Below are 26733 nucleotides of genomic sequence, written 5' to 3'. Positions count from 1 at the left end.
TTTGGTTAAATCCTGATTGTGTCACTTTGTTCATAATTTAATCTGTCTGCTTTTTTATCTTATAGCTGACCAAACGATTGCCAGCCATAAAAGAGGCCAAACCGAGACTTCAAAAGCTGTTCAGAGATTTCTGGCTATATTCGGTTGTGATGGGCTTCGCTGTTGAGGGCTCAGGTCAGATATTTGTCATTTATATATCACTCCAACATATATTTGTAGCTGTTTATTTTCTCTGTTTATTTGTTGAAGATTAAACAATATATTATTACTTTTGATAAATTTATTTCCAAATAAAAATAACTGAAGGCCCCGATGTACTCACGTTGAAGATCTTTTTTGTTCTTCCTTTAGAAAAAGACGTTAGAAATAACTTTGGAGCGATATACTGTTAGCGAACATCCTGACTCCGCCCACGGTGTTTAGATGAATATGTAAATATTTGTTGCAAAATAAACACAACAAAAACGACAGCGGTAAGAAAACAGCACTTTAGAAAGCATCTGATCACAGTGATGTGAATATATTTGCAGCAGCTCTGCAATTCGGCACTCTTTATTCAATAGATTGCTTAAAAGCAAGCAGCTTTACAGTATTAAACATAAAAAACAGTGTCAGTGTCACTTTCAATTAGAATTACAACTTAGTGTGTTCAAGTTTTTAATTCAAGTTGACTTAATTAAAAGTCTTATAACTTGTAAAAAGTCCTCGTAGAGCTTGTAAATACAACTTGTAGGCTGGGAATTTTCTGAGAGCTCCTACTTGTACCATAATTGTACGCATAATTCCCACTCCAAGGATGTGAACAGCTTCGAGTGCATGTTGTCATCTCGAAATTTCAGTTTTTACGAAATGGCGTGAACGCAGCATTACTCGTTTCTCACCCTGGAAAATTCCACCTCAAAGAAGGCGGAGCCTCAGAGCCACACCTACCTATTACATCATTACCACAGAACAATGGTAGTTTAAAGGTGTTTACGAGCCTAAAGTTTGCTTTGGTGAGCTGATTCGAACTCCAGAAACGAACTTCGTTTTGGACAGATTTAGTTTGAAATGACGTCACACCGGTTCATCCTTTGATTTCGCTTGAAGTATATCTGGGCCTTGAAGGAAACTTTGTAATTACACTGCTGCTTAGTGCAGTGTTTATAATACTCCAATATTAATTGATTCAGATCCCATTTTTTGGTCCGAATATTGATGATATCTTCAGCTGATTTTGAGAAATCTTCTTCAGGTTTGTGGCCGGAGGAGTGGTATGAGGGAGTGTGTGAGATCGCAACCAAATCCCCCCTGCTGACGTTCCCAAGCGGAGAACCGCTACGCTCAGAACTGCAGTATAACTCTGCCCTGAAGAACGATACTGTCACTCCGGTACTGCTTTATTTCTTGTTATTAAATCTCAGATTGCTCCAATATCGGGAAAAATGATCAGACTGATCATTTTGGTCAATTCCGACATGATCGCCAGGCTTATTATCATTAACTAAAAGCATTTTCGGTCCCACTTTATATTAAGTGTCTTTAACTACTATTTTAATTAACAATTTGATATAATGCATTTATTGTGTACATACTGTACGTTTTTACATTGTACTTTTATTTCAAAATACCTTTCTGTACTTATAGCTGTAATTATGCTTGTACAGCACTTGTTGTTTTTAAAAACTTCTCTATAAATAAACTTTGATTTGATTAATTTCTGAAATTACATCTATAATTTCACTTCCTTTACACTTTTACCCACCCTTAACCTTACCCATGCCAGCAAACCTGTGCCTAACCGTACCTGTATCATTCCTCAATAGCAGCAAATGTGTTTTGCAACACAACACGAACACACGAAGTTCATTGATGTTGTCCATTCATTTACCACAGCTTAGAGCCAGTCGTGACAAAGTTGGGGGCTCGTCCGGGATTTGAACCCGGGACCTCTCGCATTTAAATAACTAAAACTAAATAAACTAAAAGAAAAAGCTAATACTTAAACACTATGCAGATATATTTAAACAAAATCTATAGTAGTATATCAATGATACTAAAATAACACTGAAGTTTGCATCCCCAAGCGTCGTGATTCACTCTGTTAAACTGTATGTGTTTCTAGGCCGAGTTGAATGATTTGAGGGGGACCATCATTAATCTCCTGGATCCTCCTCCTGAGGTCGCTGCACTCATCAATAAACTGGACTTTGCCATGTCCACCTACCTCCTGTCCGTCTACCGGCTGGAATACATGAGGTACGAGGGAACGCCAGTCTATTAGACTTGTGTCTGATGATCTGTTTTTTGTCTGAACAGTCACATGACCTCTTGTAACTTCTCAGGGTGTTACGCTCACTGGAATCTGATCGTTTCCAAGTGATGTTTCGTTATTTTGAAGATCGAGCTATCCAAAAGGATAAATCAGGTGGGCTAGACCTTCTGTTTCTAGACAATTTAAGGAATATTTTGTCAAGTCACCTTAAATATAGCGCTTTTTACAATACAGATTGTATCAAAGCAGCTTCACAGTGATAACATGAAAATAATACAACAAAGTTTGTTTCTAGAAGAAAATTGCGTCATTTTGTAACCTCTATTAATTAATGGGGAAAAAACATTCAAAATACACATATAAGTGTTTTATGTCTATTTTATTACACTTTATCTATTTTGGTCTGTATATTTCAATTATAATACATGACTTTAAAGGCTGTGAGATTTTTCTCCACTTAAGCAGCACTTACACCAAACTTTACAGTTTTATTCCTATCTATATTCTGAAGGGTTTTACTGAGAGGTTTGTTCATATATCATTCCCCTCACATTTATATTACATTTTATTTTATTTAAAAACATGGTGAATTTATTTTTGTCTGGATGTTGAAAGTATTTTCTGATTTAGGGAGAGATAAAAAGAAATCAAAAATCAAAAAAGCTGTCAGCAACAAAAAGAAACAATTTAGAATTTTGAGCCTTAATCTAATTCAGATTTCGGTTCTGGAAATCTATGTAAATGAATGCATCTATAATGCCTCATTTACAATTATTAAACATTTATGCCTATTAAACATAGCATTTCAGAGAACTTGTAATACAATATTAAATTTACTGTGATTAATCAACTGGGGAAATGTCTTTTAGTAAGAACTTGTCCTATTCACCTGTGGCGTCTTGCCTAAAGATTCAAATTAGCAAATCTATTCATTTGACAGCTTTGATGTGATTATGTCTTCTTTATTTCATCTCAGGAATGATGCAGTGTGTCATCGCAGTGGGTGACAAGGTCTTTGATGTCTTTCTTCAGATGATGGCTGACAAGGTAAATGAAAATTGAAGTGCTTAATGCTTAACATGAACATCTTTAGCATCTCTTCCTAACTAGACTCAGATTAAGGACATGAATCACTCATTGTTGTCCTCTAATATTAGATTTTTTTCCCCCTAGGATAAGACCAAAGCCCATGAGGAGGAGTTAGAAAGTCATGCTCAGTTCCTGTTGGTCCACTTCAACCACATTCACAAGAGAATCCGAAGAGTGGCTGACAAATATCTGTCAGGACTCGCTGAGACGTGGGTGCTTTTCCATTAAAATCACAGAAAATGATTCCAGACTATACAAAACCGTATTCTCTTGAGATGTTTCTGTAGATATGATTAGGAATCAATTTAAACTTTGAACTGGTAGAGTTAGTGTTTTTATGTGGGTTGGTTGATTATCGGTAATCTCACAAACAGTAGACTAGTGTCTTAGGTCGATTTCTTCTTCTTGAACGTTGGAACCTTGTCTCTTTGTTTTTTTTCTAGTTTTCCACACTTGTTGTGGAGCGGTCGTGTCCTGAGGACCATGCTGGATATATTACAGACCCTGTCTCTTTCACTCAGCGCTGTATGTGCTTCTTCCTTTGCTCAGATCAAGTTAATGTGTTTCCTCATTTGGAGATTTGTTACAGGAGGTGTTTATGATACATTATTGATTTTAAAATCTTGAACTGTTCTTCAGGACATCCACAAAGACCAGCCGTATTATGACATACCGGACACCCCGTATCGCATCACAGTGCCGGATACATACGAGACCAGAGAGGTATGTTTACTTCACTTATTTATTAATTTTTTTACACTTATTTAAATCACAGGATTATGTACAGTTCCCGCTCAAAAGTTAGGAAACATTACTGTTTTTAATGTTTTTTAAAGAAGTCTCATCAAGCCTGCTTTTATTTGATCAATAATACAGAAAAAAACAGTAATAATAAGCAGCATAACTGTTTCCAAATCCAAAATTGAAGAAAAATTATTGATTTCTAAAGGATCATGTGACAATATAATGGTATATTAAAATAGTAAAACAATATTTTAAATTGTAATAATATTTCACATATTACTGTTTTTTCTGTATTTTTGATAAAAAAAATGCAGGCTTGATGAACATAAGAGACTTTCAAAAACATAAAAAATAGTTTCCAAACGTTTGACCGGTACTGTACTTGTAAGTTAACCATATTTATTTATATGATATTTATATTTATTTATTCATTTATAATTTATAAATGAAAATCTGCTTGATTTTTACTACTATTTAAAAAAAAAACTTAAGGAAAAATTAGCGCAAAAAATGATAGATATGGAATTTGGCTTTTTATAAAAAAGCATGCTATTGCATATGTGTTAGTGATACATTTGGGATGTCATATGTCACGTGTAGAGCATAGTGAAAGACTTCGCTGCCCGCTGTGGAGAAATCCTTAAAGAGGCCATGAAATGGGCGCCATCGGTCACCAAATCTCACCTACAGGTTTGGATTCCCATAAAAAAAACAACAACAAAGATTTGACTTCAACAGTATCATCCTCTGCAATGATTTTTAACATCATCTATGTATTGTCCACAGGAATACCTGAATAAGCATCAGAACTGGGTGTCGGGCCTGTCACAGCACACGGGTCTGGCGATGGCCACTGAGAGTATCCTGCACTTTGCTGGATACAATCGACAGAGCACCAGTCTGGGTGTAAGATGAATGACTTGTGTTGTGTTTTAGTTCATGCTAAAGGGATATGAAATAGTTTCTCACTGATTATATAACCAAAAAAGTATGTTTTCTCTTATTTCAGACCACTCAGCTCACAGAGAGACCAACATGCGTGAAGAAAGACTACTCTAACTTCATGGCCTCCCTTAACTTTAGAAACCGCTATGCTGGAGAGGTTGTACTAAATAATAAAGCTGATACTGTTGGGTATTTTATGAAAAAGTAATTAGTCTTAACTCCTCACATGTCTCGTATGCAGGTGGCAGGGATGATCCATTTCTCAGAGGCCACGCGGAGCACGTCTGACCTGAATAAACTTATGATACGTCAGATGAATGAAGCTCTGGACGGAGGCCAGCCAGAAGCCTTCACCGAAGCCATGTTCAAAATGGCTGCGCTGTTGATCAGTTCCAAAGGCATGTCACTTCATTGCAAGCTATACGCCAACAGTAGATCTTTATGCTGTTGGATTGCAATAACAACAAAAATGTACATTTCATAATCAACTGAACTTATAGTATAATACAACCTATGTTAAATTTCACAAGTCTTGATGTAGTTTTTTGGAGTCAATTAGAATAAGTTTTCATGCTTGAATGTTGAAAAAAATATTCTCCATTGTTGCAGCTCCCATTCTGTCTGTAATGCCCTGTTTAGTTCCTGTCTCTATAAAGCCCCTCATTCTGAAAAGCACACTGTGCTCTGATTGGTCGGCTGGAGCAATGTGTTGTGATTGGTCAAGCGGTTTGAGCGTGTTTGGGAAATGTCTCGTCCCTTACCATAACCGCCAGTTTCAACACACTACTAACTAACTCAACCAGGCCCCGCCCCTTTATTCTGCATATTAATTATTTAAATGAGGAATATTGTGATGTGTTTGTTCCCGGAAGAAACTCAAGACTACAATGGAGGCGTTTCAGGAAGTTCAACAACACTGACACAGATATAGAGAATAGTGACTTTGTGCTTCATATCTTTGCAGAGCTTTTTCATGGAACATTACACTCTAAAGAAAATTTAACATGTAAAAAAGCATAATATGACCCCTTCTATGACAGTAAATAGAGTATTGATTGTTGTATTTATTGTGTAGAATGGGACCCTCAGCTACTGCATCAACTGTGCTGGTCTCCATTAAAGATGTTTACGGAGAATGGCATGGAAACAGCTATAGCCTGCTGGGAATGGCTCCTGGCTGGAAGGACAGGTGTTGAAGTCCCGGTAAGACACACATGTAAACGCATCATTGTCAGAATACCAATATTTCGTTATATCAATACCAAGTCCAGTCAATTTTATTTATATAGTGCTTTTTTATAAATCACTGCTGTTATGTTAGATGAAAATTGTTCCATATTATGTGCATATTTTAGCTATGCAGGTTTTACAAAATGCTTTTTGCCAAGTTTTCCCTGCATTCTGTGTTCAGTTCATGCGGGAGATGGCTGGTGCATGGCAGATGACCGTCGAGCTGAAGATGGGGCTGTTCTCTGACGCCCAGGTGGAGGCGGATCCCCTGGCGGCCTCAGAGGAAAGCCAACCCATCCCCTGCCCGCCCGACGTCACGCCACACTACATCTGGATTGAGGTTACCGTTACCTTGTTTATCCGTCCAAGCTTACAGGCATCTCCATAGCTGTAGATTTACCCCCGCCCAAAAGCTTCTTATGATACACACCAGAAATAGCTTGAAGAATCCTTGCGAGGAAATCTCACTCTCCTCTATTGTGCTGGGGTCGTTCTTGAAATAGAACTGTTGTGTAATTGACCGTTCGCAAAGACCCGCCCCCTTTAGTTACTGTTGCTATGTCCGTCAAGCCACGCCGCTCTCACGCCACACTGTTCTCATGCAGTGAAAAATACATCGTGGAGGAAAGAGGACACTGACAACGCGCTGACAGACAGGACAGACCAGGTTACTTTTGATATGAAACAGTCTCACCGTTCAAATTTGGTCATTTTTTAAAGCAATTCAAACCATAAATACCGTTTTGAGGCTCTTTAATGTGTCTGACAGATCGCTGTAGAGCCTCAGTTAAAGCTGCTGGTGAACCGATCATCTCTTCCTTCTAGTTAATTTAAAGCATCAAATAAATATTAATGAACATGAGAAGGAATGTTGTTTTCACCACGGAAAGACGTCAGTGTACACTGTTTTTCAAGTTAAAATCCTCCAACGTTATTCTACTAACTCTCCTGACTGCTTTGTCGGACAAAAATGGTGGATTCGGCGGATTATGATTGGTCAGATCGCCTGTCAAACAAAGTCCCTGTGAATGGTCAATTGCATCAGTAAACTTTTTACTACATTTTGCTACAAAATTGCTCTGTTTGAGCAAACAGTTTGCTCTGTTACATTTATTGATTGATCTTTCCCCCCCAAAATGACAAACATTTTATTTACATTTAAATGTATTCATTTAGCAGACAATGCGACTTTCAAATGAGTAATTTCAGCTCCTGATCTTTCTCAGCACTTGATACACAGTGATACGAACATTTACGATGGTTTCTGTTTTACGTTATCAATTCCCGCGCAAATCTGGATTTGTGGATTTGATTTCGCAGCACAGAAAACAGCATCTTCTCGAAATGAACAACACAAACTAAACTCTTCCAGTCTCAGCTACAACTACAGTGTTTCAGTGCGGGGCAAAGTAGACGTTGTTCGTAGGCAGCCAATGAAGACCAGGCTGGCATTATGCAAATTTTTTACAAACCTACATATGTTTGTAACAGGATATGAGACCAGGATTTTGCTGACGACTCGTTTCAGCAGTTTAGAATCAATTCTTTCTTTTAGGAGACAATAACTTTACTTGTCTTGCACTTTGCAGACCTTTTACATTTACAAAAAGCTATATTGCACACCGCATGAAAGGTCATATTCGAAAAAGCACTTTAAGGAGGCAATAACATTGTGAAAGTGCTAGCAATACATTTTCCAGAATAGTACATACAAGCTATAACAGGGATGAGTTTAAAAAAAGTGGAAGCATAGAAGCATATATAGCATTTATTTCATCAAGTTAATTGTCTTTTTTCCTATTTATTTAGTTTCTGGTCCAGCGTTTTGAGATCGCCAAGTACAGCAGTGCGGATCAGGTGGAGATTTTCGGCAGTCTTTTGCAGAGGTCTATCTCTCTCAATGTTGGTGGCCCAAAAAGCAGCTTGAACCGCCATGTGGCGGCCATTGGACCTCGCTTCAGGTTAGCAAGAAGACTAGACTGTTAAAAATGATTTATATAAAAATTATTGGAGTATGTTTTACTTAAATACTATTTCAGTCTTCCTACTTTGATTAATTCAGTGTGTTACTTGCCTTTTCTAAATCATTTTTGTGAAATTTACTAGCAATTTCAGACTGAAAATTCAAATCCTACAGCATTTTTTTCATTGTACTTCATTATATTTACATCGTTTTTTTTGTAGTTTGTAGTAAAAAAAAAAATCTCTGCATTTTGTTGATGCTCAGACTGGCCCTCCTACATTCTGACGTAGTGACCAATAATAAAATCCAGCAGTTAAAATGTGCTATATATTATATATTGCTTTATGTAAATGTACTGTATAAATGCAATAAAAGTATACTATATATACACAATATATTATATATTGAGCTCTGCGATAAGTTTACATTTTAACCTGTGAATTTACACAGTTCTCAGAACCCCAATAAAAAAGAAGTATGCTAAAAAAAAAGTTTTTCCAAGTAATTGTTCCAGTAAACAGTCATTTATAAGAAATATTTAAGTAAGCAGTCATTTTTAACATAATTACAATATTAATTGTAAAATAGTACTTACACAATACTATTCTAATTATTCATCTAGTGAACTTTACTTGTCATGTTATAATAAATGTATTTGTTGGCGGCCCAAAATGCTGCCAGAGCTGGCACATGGCGGCTACCAGATCTTGCTTCAGGTCAGCTAGAAGACTACATTGTATAAAATTATTGAATAAAGATTAATGGATTATGTTTTGCAAGAAAAGACTTAAAAATTTCACATTTAATTCAATGTGTTCCTTTGATGTTTCGTTGTAATTACTGTCAAATTTACTAGCAATTTCTCCTAATTAGTAAGTGAATCCTACGACATTTTTTTCAGTGTAGTTCATTACATTTCATAGTTGACACCAATCTTTTTTTTAACAACATTTCTCTGCACTTAGGCTGTTGACGCTCGGTCTCGCCCTCCTGCATTCTGACGTAGTGACCAACTCCACCATCCGTAACGTCCTGCGGGAAAAGATTTACTCCACCGCCTTTGATTATTTCAGGTACTGAAATACAAATATTGGAGTTTTTAATATGATAAATGCTTGTTGAGAAAATGGGAAAAGTACTTCCAGAACCAGAGCTGCTGGAAAAGTTGGTAGTCTCAGTTGAGCTAATAAACTTTTATTTATTTGGCTGCTTGTGTCCTTTAGTAAATTAATTGAATCCTAATTATATTTATCTTTTTTTTCTTTTCTTCAGCGCCGCATCGAAGTTCCCCACGCAGGGAGACAAACGTCTGCGCGAGGACATCAGCATAATGATCCGCTTCTACGCCAACATCCTGTCCGATAAGAAGTACCTAGCTGCTAGTCAGCTCGTGCCACCTGGTGAGCTTGGCTCCAATCCCCCTCAAAGCTCCCTATCTGCTGGGATTTTCGGATCGCTTATCGTTTCCAGCACTTCTCCGCTATCGATATTAAGTAAGCCTCTCTTGCTACAACTGTGCAACTACAGTGCAGCAGGAGCTTGTTTATGAGGTTCAAATTTGCATGGCTGCAAATTTGAAACCAATACTAAAAATGCACGGCAATCATCCGGGCGGCAAATTTATCAATTTGTTCGCTAAGCGCAAATTGACAAATGCATCCGTCCCGTCTACACCCCCCTCCCTCCCTCCCTTACCGCCACCACACGTCTCTATCCATCGTAGAAAACATGATCTCATCAGAACTTTAGCGCTTTCATGTAAAATGCATAATCATTTCAATACCAGAGAACTAATTGAGACTTCATTCGTCCCTTAAACCCTCTCCATCGTGTGATGTGCTACATCACCAGAAATCACCACAAATCAGTTGCTTCGCTTGGTATTTACTCGTCGAATGTATTATTTGCAGGCTTCGCTTCCTCGAAATGCTGTTGTTAATAATTCATTAAAGAAAATGGAAATAGGAGAGGAGCAAAAGTGCTGGAATGATGGAACAACCAAATAGTAAAAGGGAAAGTTGAAATGGGGTAAATTAATTAAATTAATTTACAAATAACTTAATGGGTAAATTTCACAGAACCTGTCAAGAACATGTCCAGGTCATATTTCACTTCTAAATCAGAAGAAATAAATATGAAATCTATTTTAGGGCCATTTTTGCAGTGACATTTTTTTTTACTTTTATGCAGATTTTCCCAAAACAAAACTATCACACAAAAGTAATATTATATTATATAGTGCACTCATTTTTTCCACCATCAAAACATTTGTACACAAAGAAATTGTGCTTAAAATATATATTTAAAAAGTATTTAAAATGTGTAAAATCGAAATCCAAATAAAATCTGAAATGATTGTCATTGCAATATTTAAATGAAAATCTAACGAGATTCATCACTGAAAGAATAATTGGAATTACAAATAAACTCAAAAGAAAAACATTTGAGTGCATTGAAGTAATTAGAATTTGTGGAAATGTGCTTAAATGTTTCCAAAAATAATGTCACAATGCAATTCAAATTTGAATGGCCTCATTTTCTTTATGCTAAATATAATAACTTTTTTTTTCTCGTGATTTTAGTGAGAAATATGATCTGCACATGCTCTTCATGAGATTCACCCTTAATAGTTTAGGTGTTTGGTACAAGAAAGGAGAATAAAATTCTACAAAATCCTCGGCTTGACGATGTTTCCTTTCACAGACAACCAGGATCCGTCCCTGAACAGTTTGTCAGTGATGAACGCCACTGACCCCAGGAATAACATGGACACGGCTATGGGTTCCCGGCAGCAGAGCGCTCAGGGCTGGATTAACACCTACCCCCTGTCCAGCGGGATGTCCACCACCTCTAAGAAATCAGGTATCGCTCATCCTGATTCGTTTTAATAGTTTAATCTGCTTAGCCAATGTCTACCTGCTAATACTATGATCTCCCTGATTGTTAAGAGTCAGCAGGACACTTAGATGAGCAATAAGTGCTTTCTGAGCTTCTGGAAATGAACAAGTGGCCATTGTTTCACTGATTACTCTCTTTATTTTTTTAATATCATGCATTATGAACATTGCATTTTAAAGAGTTTTTTGGTTTCCGTAAGATCTGTAAGACTTTCGTTTATTTTTGGAACACAAATTAAGATATTTTTGATGAAATCTGAAGGATTTCTGTCCTTCCATTGACAGCTAAGCAACTACCACTTTGACGCTTCAAAAAGTTCATAAAGAGATCGTAAAACGAATCCATATAAATATATGAGCGATTTAGCCCCAAAGTTTCTGAAGAGACACAATCGCTTTATAAGATGAACATGAATGAATTTAGGCTTTTATTCAGCTCTCTCATGCAGCTCTGGTACTGTCTTCTGTTGTTTCCTTTCACTATAGGCATGTCTAAAAAGAGCAACAGAGGCACCCAGTTGCACAAGTACTACATGAAACGCAGGACGTTACTGTTGGCCTTACTGGTATGAGACGCCTTTTCCCCAACCTGATTTCATCCTCAGTTCCTGATAAACAAATGAACTCCCGTGTCTTGAGCGTCTCTGCTTTCTCAACAGGCCAGTGAGATCGAGCGACTGACCACTTGGTACAACCCGCTATCAACACAGGAGCTGGCCATCGCCACCGAGCAGTCGGTAGAAACCAGCATCTCCAACTGGAGATCCAAATACATCAACCTGAGTGAGAAACAATGGAAGGACAATGTAAATTTGGCCTGGAGTATCGCTCCGTACCTGGCCATGCAGCTTCCAGCAAGGTACACCCACAACAAGACTATTAGCTCTGTCCCAAACTCTAGTGAGCTGTCTACCTAGACTGCATTTTAAGGCATCTTGGTGTTGATCTTCTCTTTTACCTAATTTTGACCGACTGTAGTAATGTTTCTGGGATGCATCCTTTGTGCAAAATACGATCCCAGAATGTAGTGTTGAATTCAGATGGAAAATATTATTCTAAAAGGCAGAATGAATAAAACCTATTTTTAATGACAGTAATGCACATTGTTCCAAAACTATATTGTATTATATTATATTATATTATATTATATTATATTATTAAAAAGTGCACTCACACTTTTACACATAAAGACATTTTTTAAATCTTGATCGAATCGTATCATTTGCCAAATAAAATCTGGAATGATTTTAATGATTTGCAATTTGATTGTTATTGAAAATCAAACAAGAATCATCAATTAAAGAATATTGAGAATTACAAATAAATGTATGAGTTTTTCAGGCATGTATATCATTTGTGGAGAATGCAATCTTAATAATACTTAAAGTATGTACATAATTCAATAATGAAAATTGTTACTTAAAATAGCACAGTGTCACCTAATTAAAAATTGATTATTTTATTTGTTTACTAATGCATTTTTGTATTGTGTCATTTGATTAGCAAAATTAAGTTTCTTTTTAGTTCAGAATGCTGCCTAGGTGGTTTTGTTACAGAGCTCATGTTTTGATGTCAACGTATGACCTCTTTTCTTGCTTTTGTAGGTTCAAAAACGCGGACGCCATCGTGGCTGAAGTGACCCGTCTGGTTCGACTGGATCCTGGTGCTGTTAGCGATGTGCCGGAGGCAGTGAAGGTTAGGGCTGCCATTCTTCCACAACAGGACATGAACTCCAAGTGTGTTAAAAATCACTCTCAATGTGACCTGTGTTTTTCCCATAGTTCCTGGTGACGTGGCACACCATTGATGCTGATTCTCCAGAACTGAGCCACATTCTGTGCTGGGCTCCTGCGGATCCTCCCACCGGCCTCTCATACTTCTCCAGCATGTACCCTCCTCATCCGCTCACCGCTCAGTATGGAGTCAAAGTCCTTCGCTCCTTCCCTCCGGTAGGTACCAGCAGGGCGGCGCTAGAGCAATGGTTCTCAACCTCTCTGACTTCAAGGCTGACTCAATTGTCAAATGCAATATTGAAGATATTTCTGGTCTTGTGCTGTTATGACAAAGCTGCTCGTAATTTAATAATATTAAATTAATATAATAATATTTTTATTTAAATATTTCAGTAAATATTCAAATATAAATATTTAATTAAATATTATAAAATTGTAAATAATATATATATTTTTTACCAATTAATTTGTATGCCTTTTCTAGTGATTTGTGATTTTATAGGGTTTTTAAACTCACAAATAGAGGTTTCACATAACTAGAAAAAAACATTTAATTAAAAAAATGTACTTGATTTTTATTTATTTACTATTTTAATATTAATTCCCATGACTTTTCCAGTAGAAATCACACTTTTAAAATTGTATTATCATTACTACTATTAGAAATGAATACTTTTATTCAGCATGGATGCATTCAACTGATCAAAAGTGTTTTAGTATTTTACAATTAGCTCATCTAGGTTTGAATGACAAAGAAAATGTTGACCGATAACACATAAAACAACCTGAACTAATAAACAAAATGACCCTAGTTATTATGCTCTGCATTTTTTTTTTGCTCTCTATCAATATCAGTTATTTGATAGCTGTGCTTAAGCTACAGTTTCCATTGATGTAATCATAGCCCTGTGATCCTTGTAAAAATGAGACACCCTTGTCTTTCCAAACCTGTATGACTGTCTTTCTTCTATGGAGCACAAAATGAGATGTTTTAAAGGGTGTTCATGCTTTAAACACCACAAACGTGTCATAAAAGTGGTCCTTATGTCACTCCTTGTGTGAGGAACAGATTGAAATTTTGGCCATTACGTTTTAGTGATCTTGCGTTTCTCTTACAGGACGCCATTTTGTTTTACATTCCTCAAATCGTTCAAGCACTGCGCTATGACAAGGTGAGAAAGAGTGAACTGTGACCTTTCCTGAGCTACCTCTGCCTTTTGTTAACAAAAGCAGTCATTTCGTTCACCCCTGGGCTGTTATTAACATCTTATCTGCCATTTTTGACAGATGGGCTACGTGCGCGAGTACATCCTGTGGGCCGCACAGAAGTCCCAGCTTCTCGCTCATCAGTTCATATGGAACATGAAGACCAACATCTATCTGGACGAGGAAGGCCATCAGAAAGACCGTACGTAAACTGTTCAATCTGACTGTGTCAAGTTACTTGCCATTATTTGGCAGTTTAATTCAAATTTACATACACTACCATTCAAAAGTCTGAAATGCATATGAGCATGACCCATGCATTAGCCAATCAGAAACTGGGAGGCGGTTCTCTGTCTGTCAGTCATTTTTCACGTTCACATGGCAACTCACTTCTCACTTAAATATTTATAGCAGCACATTAGGTTTAGAATGACATAAGATGTTCGGGTCTTAGGGTGTGTTCACACTTTGCTGGTTTGGTTCAATTAAAAGGAACTCTGGTTGCTCTGTTAGTGCGGTTCATTTGAATAAGGGTGAAATCCAAACCATGATGCGCACCAAACAAGCGGACCGAGACCCACATTTCCAAATGAACTCTGGTGCGGATTGACTGAAATATAAACGTAACACAAACCAAATACATTTAAATTAACCAAAAACAGGACATGATGTCACAAGCTGCAACCCTATAAAAGACAGAATGCTCAAGCATACCTGGTTCCTCTTGTCACATGATCTAAGTTGCCCGTTACAGTTCGGTACAGGCGTCAGAACCGCTTCTCCTTTCAGTAGATCTTTGTTTGTGTGCAACAGAGGAATTCATGCCGCTGTTTTGACTCCTTTACACATTAGTTCAGCTCTTAATGAGTTCTCCGCTAGTAAAAATAACATTATATGTGCGCACATTTAGCCCACACACTGCATGGCTTTGGATCTTTAGAGCTAAGCGAACCAGACTAAATGTATAATTTACGTTTCTGAACCAAAAGAACCAAGAGAACCGAACTACAAGAGTGAACACATGCTGAGATATACAGGTGGATGTGTATTTATTGGGTGCTGGCTTTGTGTTGTGGTGCAGCGGACATCGGGGAGCTTCTGGAGCAGATGGTGGAAGAGATGACACACTCTCTGTCGGGCCCCGCTAAAGACTTCTACCAGCGCGAGTTTGACTTCTTCAACAAGATCACCAACGTCTCTGCCATTATCAAGTACGCTCACCACATATGAACTGTCACACTAATGCCAATGATGGCTGTTACCTTCCTAGACAGCATCATAACTGAAATGGAACCGATTAAAAACATATAATGGTTATATTTCTTTCAACTCCATCTACTATCATTTATTCACTGATCACAGTGCATTATGGGTTGTATTATGAGTTTGTGAGTTGATGAAAAGTTAATAATTAATTGGACCATAAAAATATCAAATAAAAATTTTAATTTCTAAAATAAAAACAATTAAAATGAAACACTAAAAAAAGGTATGCATGTCAACAGAAAAGCATAAAAATGCAAATGTGTTGAAGTACTCCCTTAGATTTTAATATTTTAATATTTTAGAAGTTAATATTTGAAGTCAGTCTTTTTTACTTATTATTTTGGCAGCACTTTATTTTACAGACTTGTTTTGCATGTACATACTATGCACGACAAACTATGTAGTAATGACAATAACTGGGTAATAACTAGGTACAAACCCTGTACCTTCCCCTAACTTTAACCCATGTAGTTACCTTATATTGCCCACTACTTTAGTGGACAAGTACTCTGTAAGTACATGGAAAGATCACATACTGTAAAATAAAGTGCAACCACTATTTTACAATTAGCTCAAAGAGGTTTAGATGATTAAAAAATATATATATATATATTTTAAAGTACGTGCACTTACAGTGTTCTTACCTAAGAAAGTACTAGGTAATATAAGGAAACTACATGGGTTAAGGTTAGGTTTAGGGGTAGTGCCTAGTTATTACATAGTTATTGCAATTACTATAAGAAGTTCATTGTATGTAACAGGACTGTAAAATGCAGAACTGTAAAATAAAGTGCTTCCAAAATATTGTGAATCCCTGTTATAGGATACTATGAATTTGCTGTTTAAAAGAGCTTTTACATATGAAGTATGCTTATGATGCCTAAGAATGTTGTCTAGCTAGGCAGTGATTGGTTTTTGGAAACCATTCTTATTTTCCAAGCCTGTTGCAAATCATGATTGCAGACAGGTCAGTATCATGGGAATTGGGAATATCACTTAAGTTGCTGATTGGCTGTCAATGCTTTTAATCAATCATCAGCTGGAAAAAATCATTCTGAAAGTGATTCCAACGACATCGATCCTCTGTGTCATTAGCGTTATAGCACTCTTTTATATTTAGAACAATTTTGTACAATCTTTTCGTTATTTCGTTATTGTCCTTGTTTTAAATGTGGCTTGATAATAATTTTCTTTATGCAAAATATGCCTATAAGAATAACGCACTGTGTGTAAATGGAATAGAGATTAAAGAATGCGGTTCTTGTTTTCCAGGCCTGTTCCAAAAGGAGATGAGAGGAAGAGAGCGTGTCTGAAGGCGCTGTCAGAAATCAAAGTTCAGCCAGGTCATTTTAGAATATATCTGAATAGTTACTTGTGATAAGAGTAATTGCTTTTATATTACTTCTGTATTTTTCATTGATCTGTTCATAACTTTTCTAACACTGTTATCAGGATGCTATTTGCCAAGCAATCCAGAAGCCATCGTCCTCGATATCGACTACAAGTCAGGAACACCTATGCAGAGGTATCACGGCTCACCATGTCCTCTTGTTCTTTTGTTCACATGCTATCTCCAGTATTGACAACATGTGTTTACATAGCACATGTGATTTATGAGGTCATTAACATTAGATTGTTTTTACAGTGCTGCCAAAGCCCCTTATCTGGCAAAATTCAAAGTTAAGAGGTGTGGAGTTAGCGAGCTTGAAAAAGAGGGTGAGTCACACATGCAGTGATGGTGGTGTATATGCAGTTTCTGCATTATCCTCCTGAGCGGCCCATTGTCTGTCTGCAGGTTTGCGCTGCCCATCAGACTCTCCGGATGAAGGTGAAGAGAGTTCAGAGATGGCTCAAAAGGTCTGCTGGCAGGCGGCCATCTTTAAAGTGGGCGATGATTGCAGACAGGTCAGTATGCATCAGTTATTTTTTTGGAGAAATGTAAATGTAAATGGGTGAATCTCACGAATACTATGAAGTCTGTATCATATTTTAGTCCCAAATAAAAGAAATATGAAATTGTAGGTGCTATGCAGATGTTTTACATTTCCCCCTAAAAATCTCATTAGTGTATTGCAGGAAAAAAAGCAGCAATTACTGTAATAATGAAAAATGTAAAAAAAAATAAAAGTAAATGTATAAAATATGAAATAATAATAAATATTGTATATATACACTACCATTTTAAAGTTTGGGGGTCAGTAAGTTTTTTTTTAATGCAATTAATACTCTTTATTCAGCAAGAATGCAACAAAATGATTAAAAGTAAAAAAATGTATAATGTTACAAAAAAATGATATTTGAAATCAATGATGTTGATGATTCTTTTGAACTTTCTATTCTTCATGCAGCACAACTGTTTTCAACATTGATGATAATTATAATAAATGTTTCTTGAGCAGCAAATCATCATATTAGAATGATTTCTGGCGGATCATGTGACACTGAAGACTGGAGTAATGATGCTGAAAATTCAAGCTTTGATCACAGGAATAAATAACATTTTAAAATATATCAATAGGGAAAACAATTATTTTAAATTCTAATAATATTTCACAATATTACGATTTTTAATTACAATTTTTGATTAAATAAATGCAGCCTCGGTGAGCATAAAAGACTTCTTTCAAAAACATTAAAAAATCGTTCCGACGCCAAACTTTAGAATGGGAGTGTGTATATATTTCTATATATTACAAGTAAAAGTAAAACATTTTCTCAAATTATAATTGAGAATATCTGAGAGAAAATGCTTAATTGTAATTAATAATGTATACTATGAATGCACTGTTAGTTAAAAGCATATCAAATAAATCTTTTGCTGAAATGTGACCTGTATGGGTTTTCCCGAAATTCACCCAAATAATTATTCTCCAATTAATTGATTGGTTGATTTTGTTTCTCTTGTATCAGGACATGCTCGCTCTTCAGATCATTGGTCTCTTCAAGAACATCTTTCAGCTCGTGGGTTTGGACCTGTTTGTGTTCCCGTACCGAGTGGTGGCCACCGCTCCTGGAGTGAGTGACCCTTGAGCTTCCTGTGAGACCTCATGTTGCTCTCCTGCTGAAGTCCTGCTTACATGCACTCCCTGTTTGATTCTTTTCAGTGTGGCGTGATCGAATGCATTCCCGACTGCAAGTCCCGTGATCAGCTCGGCCGGCAGACCGACTTTGGCATGTATGACTACTTCAGAAACCAGTACGGGGACGAGTCCACGCTGGCCTACCAGAAGGTGACAACCATTTGCTTCAGGAAATGTCATAGATTAATATTTTATTTTGTCTGTATAACCATCCTTCCAGATATATATACACAAGTGCACAGCTATGAATCTGCACCATCATATAGACCTCAAATCAATTTAAACCAGGAATTATTACAACTGCAATGACAATGAGTTTATCAAAAGTGTGTACACAGATCATGAACAACATGAACATCTGATGTGTTTGAAAAACCCACACTTGAGAGAATAGAAAATGATACTTTTCTTCCTGTTTTGCTCAAGCTAATGTGTTTTTATTAAGTTGCTTATGCATCTGATGGTTCATTTTTAATGCATCTTTTGTCGTTTCTCTCTTTTAAAGGCTCGATATAACTTCATCCGCAGTATGGCTGCGTACAGTCTCCTGCTGTTCCTGTTACAAATCAAAGACCGACACAACGGCAACATCATGCTGGACAGCAAAGGCCATCTAATCCACATCGGTCAGTCGGGTTAAACCACACTAGCTTAACTCAAAAAAGCTACGTTATTTTGTAGCATTTTATTTCCCCTCAGATTCCACTAATGTTAGTCATGGTTTCTTCCACCATCATTTGACTCTTGTCCTCCCGCTCTTTTACCATTATATTCAAATTCAAGTCAAACAGACTGTTTTTGCTACTGTTAGATGCTGTTTATACATTGTGCAAGTAGTGGCAGATACTATTTGCAAATCAGTGTTTTGTTGTACATTATAAAACAGTATGCAATAATAACAAATTGTTCAGTGCATATGATTATATTTATTAAAATCATAAATGGATGCCGCCTTATTGAGACATTACTTGTCCCTGTCCCTTAAGGCCTCTTACACCTAGCCCTAACACTACCTGAAAAACACTTTATTCCCTCTATTAAATACCCATTAGCCACTTTATTTCCACTTTTCGAATATTTTCTTAATTTTTATTTAAAATAAACTCCTCTCCTAGCTGATATGAGATGGGAAAAGGGAGAAGAGCAAAAGCTAATGCCACCTGCCTTATTCTTGTTACAAGTGGGATTTCTTTTGTAATTTTGTCAGGCTCAATAGACAATGGTGGGCGGATTTAGTGTAAATAACCTTTGCCAACAAGGTGTAAACAGACACTCACTCTGTTAAGATATGTATATGACCTCTTATGATTGCCTAACTAGCCTACCAGTGTTAGTTAAGTATTATTTATTTTCTATTATTATCTATTTTCTATTATAGTCTATTAAAGTATTAATATTTTTATTTTATTTAATTTATTTCCAGTTTGCCATTTAGAGCTTCAACTTACTGCCAAGACAACCTTCTAAGTTCTAATATTTATTTTGTTTTATTTTAGCATGTGTTTTTATGTTTTTAACAGTTTGATAATATCCCTGGTAACTACTACATTTTTTATATTTTTTTATATTATATCTATAGTTCATCAAACAAAAACATTTTCATTATATAAGCTACATTTTTTATTTAATATAATTTTAATCATTGCATATAATTTAAAAAAATAAATACAATTATTTAATGTTTGATTTATTAAAAAAAATAAAAAACAAGATGAAATGACTGAGTTTGTGTTTTATATATTTATTTATTCATCTTGTAGACTTCGGCTTCATGTTTGAGAGTTCTCCGGGTGGTAATCTGGGCTGGGAGCCCGACATCAAGCTGACCGACGAGATGGTGATGATCATGGGCGGCAAGATGGAGGCCACACCCTTTAAATGGTTCATGGAGATGTGTGTGCGCGGATACCTGGCCGTAAGGTGAGACGGGCCGCGGTTCAATATTTCAGAATCCTCAGAGATGATAGATTAGGTCAGAAGTGTTGACACTTGAGTGTGTCTGGGAAGGGTTTTGGCTGCAAACCTCCCGAATATTTTAAAGGGGTCCTATTCAGCTTTTTTCTATGTTCATCTTTCTTTAAGTGTGTAATGTTGCTGTTTAAGCATAAAAAAGCTCTGCAAAGTTCTAAAGCACAAACTCCCTCCAGCGGGAGTTTTTCTCTATATCAGTGTCAGTGTTTCTGAACTCCCTGAAACGCCTTCATTGTAGTCTTGAGTTTCTTGCGGGAACGAACACGTCACAATATTCCTCATTTAAATAATTAATAAGCAGAATAAAGGGGCGGGGTCTGGTTGAGTTAGTTAGTAGTGTGTTAAACTGGTGGTTATGGGAAGGGGCGGGACATTTCCCAAACATACTTGAAGCGCTTGACCAATCATAACACACGGATCCAGCCGACCAATCAGAGCACAGTGTGCTTTTCAGAAGGAGGAGCTTCATAGAGACAGGAACTAAACAGAGCGTTACTGACAGACTGGGAAGAGAGGTGCTGCAACAATAGAGAATATGGGGAAAATAATGTGTTTTTTGAACATTCAAGCATGAAAACCTGTTCTAGTAGAGCACAAAAATATCAAAAAGGGCATAATAGGTCAACTTTAAAATTGCATAGGGTTTGTTTTCTATCATTAGCTGGTTTATAATTATTAGATTTTACATTTCATGCATGTTTTTGAAATCCTTTTTATAAAATACTCTTCTTGATATTCAGTAATAATATCAATTTGACTGTAATGACACTTGGATGAGAACAAAACCTGAACTAAATTAAGCTGAATATTGACACCATTATCTTGTGTAGAGCTACTTCATAGCTGAAGCCAATTTGTTTCATAATTGATGAACTCTGTTATTGAACTGAACTGAATCAACATTGAGCTGACTTGAACTGAATAACGACACTATTATCTTCTGTAGAGTTGCTTTATCATGGAATTAAAACTGCTTTGAGACAATCTATATTGTATAAAGCGCTATAGAAATAAAGGTGACTTGACGGTCTGTGTTTTAATGGTTTATGTCAGGCCGTATATGGATGCTGTCGTGTCATTGGTGACGTTGATGCTGGACACAGGGTTGCCGTGCTTCAGAGGACAGACTATCAAACTCCTGAAGTACGTTACTGAATATTAAATCATAATTTAATGCTCAAATCTGTCATTCATTCGTCTGAAACTCTGATCGTCATTCATTGTGTTCGGCAGGCAAAGGTTCAACCCCAATATGAGCGAGAAGGAAGCGGCGGCCTTCATGATTAAAGTCATCGAGCGCTGCTTCCTCAGTAGCAGGTAACAAACATCACTTTTCTCACATGATATTCAAAGAAAGAGTTTAATTGTGGATGTAGTAACACTCTTAGTCAACATTGGTTATTGCATTTTACCTAACATTGAGCAATACATTTGTTCCAGTTTTTATTAATCTTTGTAAACATTAGTTCAATGGAAAAAAAACAAATGTTCAAGTTACAGTAGTGGCCAAAAGTGATGTCCGGCCTAGGAAAATGAACATATTAACCTTTTGTTAAAATATTTTTTTTAAAATGAGTATAGTTGTGCTTATAGTCGATTAATCATATTGCAATTTCGTTGTCAAGCCTATGCGATTATATGACGCAAAATGCTGCGATTTTTATATGAAATAAACAAATTAGGGCTGTTAACGCAATTAACGCAGCATCTGTTATTTTTGTTATCCTTTTGGCTAGTGTTACATGAAACCCCTCTTATTCATGCGAATGCTTTTAAAGCATTCATGCGCGACAAGTCAAAAGAGAGCGCGCTGTGCTTTTTATCCAGACATCAATGGCTTATTGATCATTATAGGCGTTATCAATCATTGACATTTAGTTGTTGTTTCAGCATTTCAGCATTATCACTAATCTGTGTGTGCATTTTGCTTTAGAACCAAGCAATTTGTTTATTATATCGCAATCGCAATATTGACCTCGATAATCGCAATAGGACATTTTCCCCAAATCAAGCAGCCCTAGTTTTATAACGCAATGAAACATGACAAATTGTTGACATAATATTTGGCCAGGCTGTTACACAAAGAAATTATGAACTCATGCAAAACAAGAGAGAACCAATGAAATATTAATAACTGATTATGTTGTAGTCAGTATGAGCTTTTTGTTTTTCTATGCATCTTTTTTCATAGTGAAATAAAACCTGTAGCTGTAGTTTGCCTCTTTTTTTTGCCATATAATTTCTCAGATAAATAATTTAACCAAGTTTAGTGTTTTGATCTTCCCACACATACCAAAAATATTTTCCTCATATTTTCATGTTTTAATCAAACTTGCAGGGTCATTAAAAACAAATATCCCCTCCGCACATCACTTTTGAGCACTACTGTAGATCCATGAAATGAACAGATTCAGCACTTTTGATTTTAATCATTTATTTGTAAGTGTTAAAATGAACATTTACTAAAATAATAAATGCTTTACAAGAGGTATCTTTCATTTTTAGTTCATGTTAACAAATCAAACCTTATTGTAAAGTGTTACCGTAAACGTTTATATCGCAATTCTGTGTTTCTCCAATACAGGAGCAAAACCTACGACATGCTGCAATACTACCAGAACCAGATCCCATACTGAGACCGGACTCGCACATCCGCCTTCCATCTGACTTCTCTTCACCGGCCTCAGATTGAGATCAGTAGTCATTATCAGTCTATTTCAATCCTTTATGATGAGCACTTTATAGATCTGAATAATTCACCCACTCTGATTGGCTCAGATGGCAGCGTCCAGGTGTGTCACATCCTGTCTGGCGTCCTCAGGGCCTCTCTAGTGATCCGCTGTACTCCAAAAGCTGCATGTATGTCCCTTTAAAGCAACTGCCATGACGGTTTGTGTGAGTTATGACATTCCATGCGTATGAATACATCCTTTAACTCTACTTGAATCTTTACTGGGTTCAGTTGCGTCACCCAGGAAGCCATTTCTAAGATTATGGCACGAATTGCACTGTAGATTGTGTGCCGTCAGCAAATGACCTGTGTTATGCAATACATCAGTGTTTGTGCGTTGTGTTTGGTCCTTACGCTGTGTTCGGCACTGCACTGCAAAAGATGATTTTGTCTTGTTTTCCCAGAAAAAATATCTAAACATTCTTCAAATAAGACACATTTAATTGAGAAGCCAAGTGACTCGAGACTAGTTTGATGAACATTGAGTGAGTCTATGCTTAAAACAAGAAACAAAATCTGCCAGTGGGGTCAGAAAAATAACTTCATTTCTCTTCATCATTTCTTGCTGACCTCATTGGGAGATATTTTTTCTTGTTTTAAGCAAAAACTTAATGTTATACATTTTTCATAAAACAAGACTTAATATCTTGAGTCATTTTGCTTCTCAAGTAAATGTATCCTGATTTAAGAATGTTAAAATATTTGTGCTGGAAAACAAGACAGAAATACTGAGTAAGAAAATATATTTTTTGCAGTGATGAATGGGTGAATCTCACGAAACCTGTCAGTCTGAAAATTATAGAAATTGGAGATTTTCTAGAAAATTGTCTATTTTTTGCACTGTTAAGTTTTTGTATTGTATTGTGACTGTGCATAGCACATTTTTAACCGCAATTTTTTATCAATATAATGCAAAATGTCACTTATTAATATTTATGTTATGGTGGTATTTTGTGTACTGCCTTTAATTTGTGTTGATTTCAATAAGAAAAATTCGTTTTTTTTTACTATAATACAAAAAATATTTACCGTATTGTACTGAGAATCCGGATTGAGAGAATGGGAATTACAACAACAACAAAAAAAGTAGTACACTGTCTGAATGCATTACCGAGAATAAGAAGAATAATGCAATTAATTAAAAAAAAATATGCAAAATATCTTAATGCTCCTGAAAATAGGCCTTTCTTTATGTGAAATATCAATAATATTTCAGGGTGAAATCTTGTGGTTTCGTTAGATTCACTCAGATGTTGTCTGTGCGTTTACTCCTAACAGGGATTTTCAACCCAAAAAGGAAATGTAGTTTACTGACCTTACAGAATATCTGGTGATCATTATGTGTGTCATTTGGCATGTACTTTTCTTAAAAAAGATCTAATTTCATAGTGGTTTAAATAGGGAACTGCGAGTGTTCTGTTCACTTCGTCGATGAAAGATTTGCTGTATAGTTGCTATTCCTCATATGCTGTCGTAGCTCCGCTGGGTTTTTACTCGCTGTCAGTGAATAGATATAAAATAATCTCTACACATTAGAGACAAAAGCTTTAGTCCTATGAATACTTTTCGTTTCATGTTACTCAAAGATAAGAGCTTATTTTAGCTGTTTAGCAACAATAGATTCTAGAAGCTATACTCAAGTTCATCTGTATGTATGTATATATATATATATATGTACGTCTGATATTTGTGACGATAAGAAATATGCCAGAAAATACTTTATTTCTGTGTATGTTAAAGTTTCATCTGTTTAATTTCGTGTTTTAATTGATTTGCATCACCGTTAGCATCATTGACAATCATGTTGCTTGTTGAATTGTGTCCTGAGTAAATCCATTTACAATTCAGTCATGAAATATTCACGTTTGAGAGAAGCGTCACAACATGCTGGGAACGTTTCTTAACCTCATGAAAAGCCGTCGCTACTGATATACGCCGTTTGTCCACATTTGCACTTTTAACGTTTCATTGCTGTCAGTGTAATCAATCAAATGTATTTGTGAAGAGAAATGGACCTGAAATGACCTATTAAAATATAAAGACTTGGACAAAAATGTTCTCCTTGCGTTCCATTATTCATTGTAGACACTGGAACCTGATCCGTGTCTTCTGTGTGTGTTACACCTACAGGACGCTTTAGATGCTGTGACTGAAGACATTAATATTGAATTGCTTGCTGTAGCGAGCGCAGAACTGCTAAGCTAATGCTGCTAAGAGTGACCATCACATTTATGAAGCTTACACATGCAACACTCACAAACTCCTTGTACGAGGAGGACGAGTCACGTTTGAACACTGTAAAATAAAACCATAAGCCACAAGAGTCTTTGCATAATGTATAAGCACACTCTTTACTTGTACAACTGTAATGCAAAGCAGATTTATTCAATTAAATTCAAATTTATTTGTATAGCGCTTTCCACAATACATATTGTTTCAAAGCAGCTTTACAGAAAGTGCATTTCAGAATTGTACATAGAAAAATACAGTTAGTTAATCAAGTATAGTTTAGGGCATAACATATCGCCGGCGTTGAGTCTTCTCTTTTAGCAATATGATGACATAAATAATGTTCAGTTTTATTGTTTACAGTTTTATTGGCATAAACTTCTACCCAACAACACACACACACACACACATATACATATATATATATATATATATATATATATCTTGCATATATAAGTTCATTATATATGTGTGTGTGCATATATACATACAGTACTGGTCAAAAGTTTGGAAATCATTTACTTTTTTTAATGTTTTTAAAAGAAGTCTTATATTCATCAAGCCTGCATTTATTTGATCAAAAATACAGTAAAACTAATATTTTGAAATATTATTACAATTTTAAATAATTGTTTTCTATATTGATATATTTTAAAATGTAATTTATTCCTGGGATCAAAGCTGAATTTTCAGCATTATTCTTCAGTGTCACATGATCCTTCAGAAATCAGTATAATATGCTGATTTATTATGAATGTTGGAAACAGTTGTGCTGCTTAATATTTTTTTATAGCCTGTGATACTTTTTTCAGGATTTTTTTGATGAATAAAAAGTTAAAAAAGTACAGCATTTATCTAAAATAGAAATCCTATTTAACAATATACAGTACCGTTCAAAAGTTTGAGGTCAGTCTTTTTTTCTTTTTTTTTCAGCAAGGATGTGTTATATTGATCAAAACTGATAGTAAAGATTTAAATTGTTACAAAAGATTTCTTACGATTTCTAACTAAAAAATATTTTTTTAATTCTTTATTCATATACAGTGCCTAGCATAAGTGAATACACCCATGATAAAGTTGACTAAAAAGAGGAATAAAAAATCGTCTTTTGGAAATTGATCTTAATGCCTTAATTTAAAAAGTGAGGAAAAATCCAACCTTTAAAAACATCAATTTTCTTTGTAAATGAATAATGTATCGTAAATAAATAAATGTTCTTCCTTAAAATACAGGGTGCATAAGTCAGGACACCCCTATGTTAAATTCCCATAGAGAGAGCAGATTTTTATTTGTAAAGGCCAGTTATTTCATGGATCCAGGATAATATGCATCCTGATAAAGTTCCCCTGGCCTTTCGAATTAAAATATCCCACATCATCACATTCCCTTCACCAT

At 35.9% G+C, this 26733-nt stretch overlaps 1 protein-coding gene across 2 annotated transcripts in view; it reads left to right on the top strand.

Annotated features, from left to right (window-relative positions):
* Positions 1-25163, top strand: part of pi4kaa (phosphatidylinositol 4-kinase, catalytic, alpha a) — a 39502-nt gene extending 14339 nt beyond the window's left edge. The window contains exons 20-55 of one of the 2 annotated variants that reach the window (XM_077243753.1): positions 66-174; positions 1235-1371; positions 2105-2238; positions 2325-2407; positions 3231-3301; positions 3428-3552; positions 3787-3868; positions 3983-4066; positions 4688-4777; positions 4874-4993; positions 5097-5189; positions 5274-5430; positions 6108-6235; positions 6444-6602; positions 8072-8223; positions 9191-9298; positions 9498-9625; positions 10929-11087; positions 11609-11688; positions 11782-11981; positions 12727-12817; positions 12904-13071; positions 13974-14027; positions 14143-14263; positions 15143-15272; positions 16600-16670; positions 16780-16852; positions 16973-17043; positions 17123-17232; positions 18238-18342; positions 18432-18557; positions 18913-19033; positions 20168-20327; positions 21432-21521; positions 21612-21695; positions 22963-25163. In XM_077243753.1, coding sequence (XP_077099868.1) covers positions 66-174; positions 1235-1371; positions 2105-2238; positions 2325-2407; positions 3231-3301; positions 3428-3552; positions 3787-3868; positions 3983-4066; positions 4688-4777; positions 4874-4993; positions 5097-5189; positions 5274-5430; positions 6108-6235; positions 6444-6602; positions 8072-8223; positions 9191-9298; positions 9498-9625; positions 10929-11087; positions 11609-11688; positions 11782-11981; positions 12727-12817; positions 12904-13071; positions 13974-14027; positions 14143-14263; positions 15143-15272; positions 16600-16670; positions 16780-16852; positions 16973-17043; positions 17123-17232; positions 18238-18342; positions 18432-18557; positions 18913-19033; positions 20168-20327; positions 21432-21521; positions 21612-21695; positions 22963-23014 — 4026 coding nt within the window. In that variant the 3' untranslated portion in view covers positions 23015-25163. Of the gene's footprint in view, positions 1-65; positions 175-1234; positions 1372-2104; positions 2239-2324; positions 2408-3230; positions 3302-3427; positions 3553-3786; positions 3869-3982; positions 4067-4687; positions 4778-4873; positions 4994-5096; positions 5190-5273; positions 5431-6107; positions 6236-6443; positions 6603-8071; positions 8224-9190; positions 9299-9497; positions 9719-10928; positions 11088-11608; positions 11689-11781; positions 11982-12726; positions 12818-12903; positions 13072-13973; positions 14028-14142; positions 14264-15142; positions 15273-16599; positions 16671-16779; positions 16853-16972; positions 17044-17122; positions 17233-18237; positions 18343-18431; positions 18558-18912; positions 19034-20167; positions 20328-21431; positions 21522-21611; positions 21696-22962 lie in introns of both variants that reach the window. The other variant, XM_077243752.1, reaches the window with a different exon arrangement.
* The last annotated feature ends 1570 nt before the right edge of the window (positions 25164-26733 follow it).

Source organism: Siphateles boraxobius, unplaced genomic scaffold, assembly GCF_051911475.1.
Source record: "Siphateles boraxobius isolate OS27281-9 unplaced genomic scaffold, OSU_SipBor_1 25, whole genome shotgun sequence".
Classification (NCBI taxonomy): domain Eukaryota; kingdom Metazoa; phylum Chordata; class Actinopteri; order Cypriniformes; family Leuciscidae; genus Siphateles; species Siphateles boraxobius.
This window is presented reverse-complemented; position numbering and strand designations above follow the sequence as displayed.